Source organism: Gadus chalcogrammus, chromosome 22, assembly GCF_026213295.1.
Source record: "Gadus chalcogrammus isolate NIFS_2021 chromosome 22, NIFS_Gcha_1.0, whole genome shotgun sequence".
In the NCBI taxonomy this organism is placed as follows: Eukaryota; Metazoa; Chordata; class Actinopteri; order Gadiformes; family Gadidae; genus Gadus; species Gadus chalcogrammus.
The window spans coordinates 18,818,873-18,826,372 of record NC_079433.1 but is presented as its reverse complement, the minus strand read 5'-3'; the positions used below and the strand labels follow the sequence as shown (position 1 = coordinate 18,826,372).

The window sequence follows — 7,500 nt, the reverse complement described above, 5'->3', positions numbered from 1 at the left end:
GGGGACTCATGTGGGAGTTGGGGTGGGGGTTGTGGGAGTTGTGGGGGTTGTTGGGGTTGTGGGGGTGGGGGCTATTGGGGTTGTGGGGGTTGTTGGGGTGGGGGTTGGTGGGGTGGGCGTGCCCGGAGTGGCCGCCGGGGTGCGTCTGGGGGCTGAGGCTGCCGCTGTGTGACGACTGTCCGTACCAGAAGGGGGAGCTACAGTAGCTGGGCGAGTCGTACTGGGGGTACTGGGGGTCTTTGGGCGGGGCGCGGGGGGGGGGGCTCAGCGCCGTTCCGCCGTGCGGCGCGGCCCGCGGCGCCGGCGAGCAGGACGGGGAGAAGGTCCTGGAGGGGCCCGGGTGGAAGCCCTGCTGGGCGGGGGGCGGGGTGGGCTTGGGCGGGTAGGGGGGCGAGGAGACGCTGGGCGAGAGCGAGGAGGAGGACTCCCCGGGGTAGACGGCCGGGTAGCGCTCCTCGGAGGACGGCGTGGACGGGTGGGCGGAGTAGGGGGAGGGGTACTCGGAGGGGTCCTGCAGGTAGGGGCCCGGGGCAGCGGGGTTGGGCGTGGCCAGCGGGGAGAGGCTGCAGCTGTCGCCGCTGTAGTAGTCGGGCCCCTCCTGGAACAGTTCCGAACAGTCGGGCCCCCCCGCGGCCCCGCCGACGCTCAGCGCGGACGCCGACCGGGCCCTGCCTTTGGCGCCGGAGGGCCGCTCCCTCTGACACGGGGACAGACCCCCCCTGCCGCCCCTGGAGCCGCGGGGCCGCCCTCCGGCTCCCCCCCGCTTGGGCGCCGGGGTGGGGGACGGTATGGACGGGGAATCCGGGGGGAGAGCGGCCCCCCGGTCCTTCTCTGTGGGCGGCGGTTCGGCCCGTTTCCGCCGGCCCCGGCCCTGCTTGCTGCTGCCGGCGCTCTGGAAGAGCACGTTCTGGCTCCAGTTGTAGGAGGGCCCCGCCGCGCTCTCGTGCCAGTCCATCATCAGCTTCTCCAGGCTGGACAGGCTGGACTGCCCGCCGTCGGCGCACACGGGGGCCGAGTCCTTCTGCCGGAAGGAGCCACCCCCGGAGCTGGGCCCGCTGCCGGTGGCGGCCGAGCTCAGGTGGGACGAGTCGGAGGAGGACTCTGATAGGCTCTCGGGGAAGGGCTGGCGCTTGGCCTTCTGGGGGGTGTAGTTGGAGATGTCCAGGATGTCCTTGGACTCGCTGGAGCCGTACTCGCTGTAGTTGTGGTACTGAGACCCGAAGCTGTCTGCAGCCCAGCCGCCGTAGCCTTGTCTGGAACGCGTTCAGACACACAGTCACACATCCCATCAATGTTTCATTATCAAATCATTATTCATTCAACAAATGAATCCATGCACTCGGTAGAAGAATACAAATTTGTTTGCAAAAACAAGCCAAGGTAAGATTTCATCCGCCTTGAACCGACGTTAACCGTCTGTCGGTTTGCTTTAAAACACCAAAGACTCTGGCCCAATCCCATTTCTACCCCTTACCCCTCCCCCTTACCCCTCCCCCTTGTTTTGAAGGGGTAAGGGGAAGGGGTAAGGGGTAGAAATGGGATTGGGCCTCCATTTAATAGACCTATAATCCAAATCCCAGAGGCTTTACCTGTAGCTCCACTGGCTGGCGTTGTACTGCCGGTACCCCTCAGGGGACACGGAGGAGCTGAACGGGCTGCACTTAGCCACCGACATGTACCCCCCCCCCGGAGAGGTGGGGCCCCCCAGCTCCCCGCGCCCCGCCGGGGACTGCCCTGCGCCCGGGTACCCGCCGAAGCCCCGCTTGGCGGCCAGCTGGTAGCCAGAGTACCCCATCTGAGCCGCGCTCAGGGCGGGCCCCTTGCTCTGCCCGGGCCCCAGGGAGAAGCTGCAGTCCAGGGGCCTCTGGGGGGCCCCGCCCCCCCCGGGCGGAGACGCGGCCGAGAAGCCCGAGGAGTAGGAGCCGTAGGAGGAGGGGTGGGGGCTGCTGGGGGAGTGGGAGAGGGACAGGGAGGGGGCGGCCGGCTTGGGGTAGCCGGGCGGGGTGGGGGAGGTCTGCGCCAGGCTGTTGTAGCTGTAGGGAGTCCTGGCGGAGGAGGGCTGGGTCTGGGCGGGCCCCTCGCCCGCGGCCCCCGGGGCCTTGGGGCTCCGCTTGGGGAAGGCCGGGGACCAGCTGGGGCCGGGCGCCGGGCTGGACGGCTCGTAGCCCGGGGTGGACGCGGCCTTGCGGGACTCCCGCTGGGAGGCGCCGTCCAGCAGGTCCGAGGAGTCGTCCGAGTCGAGGAGCGAGCGGAAGTACCCGGCGAACAGCCCCTGGGGGCCCTCGGCGCCGGGCCCCGCTCCCCTGCCGCCGCCGGCCGCGCCGAAGGGCCCGCCTCTGCCCGCCTCGCAGGAGGAGAACCCCCCCCTGGGCGACCCGCAGGCCTGGTAGGGCCCCCCCTTCTCCATGCCGCCCTCCTCCCCCCAGGGGCCCGCTCCGTTGCCCCAGTCCGGACCCAGGGCCCCCGCCTCCCCCTTCAGCGCCCCGTTCTTCCGGGAGCGTCTCTTCCTCACCGGCTTGTCCCCCCCCAGCTCGCTGCCCACGACGCCGCCGCCCCGCCCCGTCCCGCCCGCGTTGGCGCCCTTCCCCCTCTTCCGGGGCAGCCCCGTCTCCGACAGCGGGCTCAGCTTGCGCTTCTTGCCGATGGACTCAAAGAAGTCGCTGAAGGTGTTCTTGTTGAAGTCCCCTCCGGCCGCGCCCCCCGCCGTCCCGCCCCCCCGCCCCACCCCTCCGCCCCGGCCGCCGCGGCGCCGGAACCCCGTGAGGCGGTGCAGCAGCGTGGAGAGGCCCGGGTTCTCCGACGGCACGTGGAAGCTCTCGGGCTCGCTGGGCGTCCAGCAGCGGGGGGGGGAGCAGCGGGCCGTGGTGGGGGGCTGGCGGTTCAGGAAGGCCAGCTTGGAGAGCACGTCCCCGTACTCGCTCTTCACGTCGTTGGTGTCGTTGACGTACGACGGGTAGGGGCACGGGAGCTTCGTACGCCGCCTCCGCCGCGGCTTCTTGGGCTGGTCCGGGTTGCCGCCGGCGACGGCGTTGCCGACCGCCTCCCCCGGTATCCCGGGCGGCGCCTGCTTGGGCGGGCGACCCCGCCGCCGCTTCAGGATGACCGGGAGCTCCCCGGGCGGGAACATCACCATGACGCTCTTGCCGTTGTTCTTCATGCGGAGGAGCGCGGTGGGCTCGCGGACGGGGTCCGGGCCCTCGAGGAGCCCCTCGCTGCTCTTCTCCGGCCCCGACAGCGTCTCCAGGTTGGAGATCTTGTAGCTCTTCTGCCGCCGGCTGAGGTTGACGGGAATGCGGGCCACTTTGACCACGATCCTCCTCACCTGGCAGAAACACATGTGCCCACCATGTTAAACATCGCGGGGGGGGGGATCTAGCATCAGTCGCCCTGCCACTGCTCACTGACACTCGGGTCAAAACTTTGTGGATTCTTAATCAACCATTCATGTGAAGTTGCTCGCTGTCGGCAATCTATTAAAACTACAGCGCTGCCGCGCGTTCTCTGAGGCTCAAGTATTTATCTGGGTTGTCCTTCTCCAAACATTACTAGCTGTGTCCGATTCCCTACCACATCCAATTAGATAAGGCCAGGGGAGTGAGGGGGTTTAACTGCAGAGTGGTCCTTCAAACTGGAGGAAGGGCTGAATAATTGAATAATTTCCTCTACTCACCCCCACAAAGCGGCCCCGCCTGCGCTTGGTCGCCGGGGTCACCTCCAGCTCCACGGGCTCCTTCTTCACAGCGGCGGGCGGGGGTCCGGGAAGGCTGGCCGTGCGAGGGTAGGCGGCGTGCGGGCCCGGGCGGCCGGAAGGAGCCGAGGTCTGAGAGGTACGCTGCACGGACTTAGGGCCGGGTCTCCGGGCCGACTTGGGGGAGGGTCTGGGCCCGGGTTTGGGGCCCAGCTTAGGGCCCGGTTTGGGCCCGGATTTGGGTGTGGCCTTAGGAGCCGGTTTGGAGGGGACGGTTAGAGCTACAGGGAGCTGCGCGGGGCAGGGGACAGCGGGGCCCTTCCCGTCCCCGGAGGGGGGCTCCTTCCCCTCGCCCGCGGCCCCCGCCTCCTCTCGGACTCTGAGCAGCGGGTCGTCCGGCGCTCCCACCGTCCCGCCCTCCTCCGGGTCCTTCTCCTTCCGCCCCTTCCTGTCTCCGTCCTCGGCGCTCCGCCGGATGCGGGAGGACTTCCGGAGGTGACAGGGGAAGCGCGGACGCCCGGAGCTGCGCAGGGCGTACTTCCTCTCCGCCTCCACGGGGAGAGCAGAGGAGGCGGGGTCGGCTGGGGGGCCGGGACCGAGGGGGGCGGGACTCAAGGTTGAAGGGAATTCTCGTGCTGCCGTGGGGTCAAAAGATGCCGGCTGGTCGGCGACGGCAACGGGATGATTGATGAGGGAGAGCGGGGGCGGGGGCGGGGGTGGAGGTGAGGCTGTGCGAGGGGTCACCGCGGCCGGGCTCGTCCTGACCTGCTCCGGCCCCCCCGAGCCCGCGTGGGATTCTCCTGCGAGTGCGTTCATGCAGAAGCCGCTGTTATTTTGGGGAGGCTGCGAGACGGCGTGCGCGTCCACGCCGGGCTCCGCGTGCGCCTGCATGCCCCTCGCCGTCTCCGCGGGGGTCTCGGCGGGGGTCTCGGCGGGGGTCTCCCGCGCCTCCCTCAGGACGGCGGCCTCCAGCAGCTGGCTCCGCCGGCGCGCCCCCGTCAGCGGCCGTCGGGACATGCGCACCCCGTTCGCCAGGGTGGGGGGGAGGGGGACGGGGCCGGAGGGCGGGAGGGACGGGGGGGCGCATGTCACCGGCACCGCGCCATCGCCGTGGGGCTCCAGGCTCCTCTCCGGGACCCCCAGATCCCTGGCCCAGAGCTCAGGTCCTTCCAGCCCTCCTGAGACCTCCACACAGTCCGGCTCCTCCGGCAGGCCCCGGCCGCAGCCCGCCGGCTGGGCTGCGGTCAAACCTAGAGTCCCCGACAGGTCGCTCATCCAGCGTCGGGGGGGCAAGGGGGGGTAGGTTGGTCGGTTAGGCTCTCTGCAGCATGTAAATAAAGCTCTGCCTCCCACTCGTAGTCTGCTGCCTACAGCTGTCCAGGGGGAACTCTCAGGGACCTAGGGGGAGAAATAAACTAGATGTATCTTCCACAAAGCACGACACAGTCTGAATGATTTTTATGACTGAGGATTTGCAGTGAGCCTTCAATGCGTTAAATAGAGAAAGCAAACCACAACCACCGCATTGGCAGAAGAGAAGTATGGCCAGGCCACATCCAAAACCTTATTTAATAACATTAATCACAGTTAGGGTGAGATTAAATCAGCTACCTTTTTAACGCAGGCTGATTAACATACTCACTAGAGTACTGTGCAATTAACTGCGCCACCCACGCGATACAACATTTCAATTTTAACCATTCATGCCCGGCTGAGTTGTTTGGCGGAGCTGTTGTGCTGGTGCTGGTGGTGGTGGTGGTGGTAATTCAGATTCTGGGTTTACACTCACTCTGTCCGTCTAGCTTCTGCAGGGGCTCATTGGGTCATCAATACTGCAGTGGAGAACACACAGCCCACCTCTTTGTTTGGTCCATGCCCTACTGGCCATAGCTGCTGGAGAGCAAGTGAGAGAGAGAGAGAGAGAGAGAGAGAGAGAGAGAGAGAGAGAGAGAGAGAGAGAGAGAGAGAGAGAGAGAGAGAGAGAGGGGGGGGGGGGGGGGGGGGAGAGAGAGAGACTAATAGAAGGGGTGGGGAGTTGGAGGAGGGGGAAGAAAAAATGAAAGGAAAAGAAGAAGAGGTTGAAGCAGAAGGAAGAAAAAACCCAGAAGACAAAAGAGAATGAGAGATTAGTTGGGGTGTTGCCACATGCAACAGGACTCAATATAAGGGCGGCTTAAGCCAAGGCGGTTCCGTATTGGTGTCCAATGCTTTGGCCTCCTCCAGCTTTACATTGTCTCTATGCATTGATGCAACTGTTACATTCTCCATCCACCTGCAAATATGCATGCAAGATTTAATGATCTTTACTGGAATATGTAGCCCCCCTCTCCGCTATTCATATATTCTAATGTTTCAATGCAGAAGCAACGATTATCTGCATTGCAATGAGCAAATCGATTTACTTTGGGGGAAAAAAAACAAAAAAACAAATACATCTCTTCATGACACAAACATGAAAACACACACACACACACACACACACACACACACACACACACACACACACACACACACACACACACACACACACACACACACACACACACACACACACACACACACACACACACATATAGATTTCTGAGTCAGTCCACTCTCCTGGCCCTGGTCATGGAGGGTGCATTATTGGGCATGGGAACGCGTGGCTCCTCTTCACCCCACCAGGGGGCAGCAGAGAGGTGATAGAGAGGTGTTGAGAAGATGGTGCGTTGAAGGTGACAGAGAGGCAGGACGACTGATGGAGGATTATAAAAATGCAGTGGAGGGGGAGATAGGGAGTATACACAGCCACTGGCGAGAGACACAGATAAATTGGCCCTCACACTGATGCGCACGTGACTGTGTGTGCATGCAAGCGTGCATTCACATCTTCACTCAACACACAAATACACACACACACACAGACACACACATGTTGTCAAGCACACAGAAACACAATACATTTGCAAATACAAACACACACACACACACACACAAACACACTGCAGGCTTCCAGTATTGTACCACAGCATCCCGGCAAATTAAGATAATTGTGTCCGTCGTCAGATCTCTGCCCTCACAAACATATGGCTCTGATTATATGGGAGAGAGAGAAACAATGAGAGAGAGAGAGAGAGAGAGAGAGAGAGAGAGAGAGAGAGAGAGAGAGAGAGAGAGAGAGAGAGAGAGAGAGAGAGAGAGAGAGAGAGAGAGGCAATAAAGAGAGAAGCAGTGAGAGGAAGAGAGAGAAAGAGGAAGAAAGAGAGAGAGAGAGAGAGAGAGGGGTTGAAGATGGTGAATGAAAGGCATCAGAGGGGAGGGTGAGAGAGATTGAGCGAGAGAGAGAGAAGAGAGGACCCAACAGAGAGAAAATTGAGAGAGAGTAAGCCAGCGAGCAGGCGAGTGAGCGAGCGTGCAAGTGAATAAGAGACAGAGGGTGTGGGAGTGGGAGGGGGAGGAGAGAGTATGTTTGTGCGTGTGTATGTGTGTGCGTGCGTGTGTGTGTGTGTGTGGAGGGGGGGTATGTGAGGGGGGGGGGGGGGGGGGTGCGAGAAGGAGACAGAGTTAGAGGATGTGAGAGGCAAGACTGGAAGGGGGTGGTGGGAGAGGGAGGGGGAGTTGAGCAGAGAGAGAGACAGAGAGAGAGAGAGAGAGAGAGAGAGAGAGAGAGAGAGAGAGAGAGAGAGAGAGAGAGAGAGAGAGAGAGAGAGAGAGAGAGAGAGAGAGAAAAAGAGAGAGAGAGCAGGAGAGAGAGAGAGAGAGAGAGAGAGGAGAGAGAGAGAGAGAGAAGAGAGAGAAGAGACAGAGAGAGAGAGGAGAGAGAGAGAGAGAGC

At 62.9% G+C, this 7,500-nt stretch overlaps 2 protein-coding genes across 2 annotated transcripts in view; both read right to left on the bottom strand.

Moving 5' to 3' along the window:
* Positions 1-4,705, bottom strand: part of ahdc1 (AT hook, DNA binding motif, containing 1) — a 6,972-nt gene extending 2,267 nt beyond the window's left edge. Inside the window, exons 1-4 of the mRNA XM_056582373.1 lie at positions 3,671-4,705; positions 1,590-3,322; positions 123-1,253; positions 1-71 (exon numbers count right to left, since the gene is read on the bottom strand). The exon at positions 1-71 is cut by the window's left edge and continues 46 nt beyond it. Coding sequence (XP_056438348.1) covers positions 1-71; positions 123-1,253; positions 1,590-3,322; positions 3,671-4,705 — 3,970 coding nt within the window. The remainder of the gene's footprint in view (positions 72-122; positions 1,254-1,589; positions 3,323-3,670) is intronic.
* A 1,568-nt stretch (positions 4,706-6,273) lies between these two features.
* Positions 6,274-7,500, bottom strand: part of yrk (Yes-related kinase) — a 12,985-nt gene continuing 11,758 nt past the window's right edge. Inside the window, exon 9 of the mRNA XM_056582371.1 lies at positions 6,274-6,338. Within this exon, the coding sequence (XP_056438346.1) occupies positions 6,274-6,338 (65 nt within the window). The remainder of the gene's footprint in view (positions 6,339-7,500) is intronic.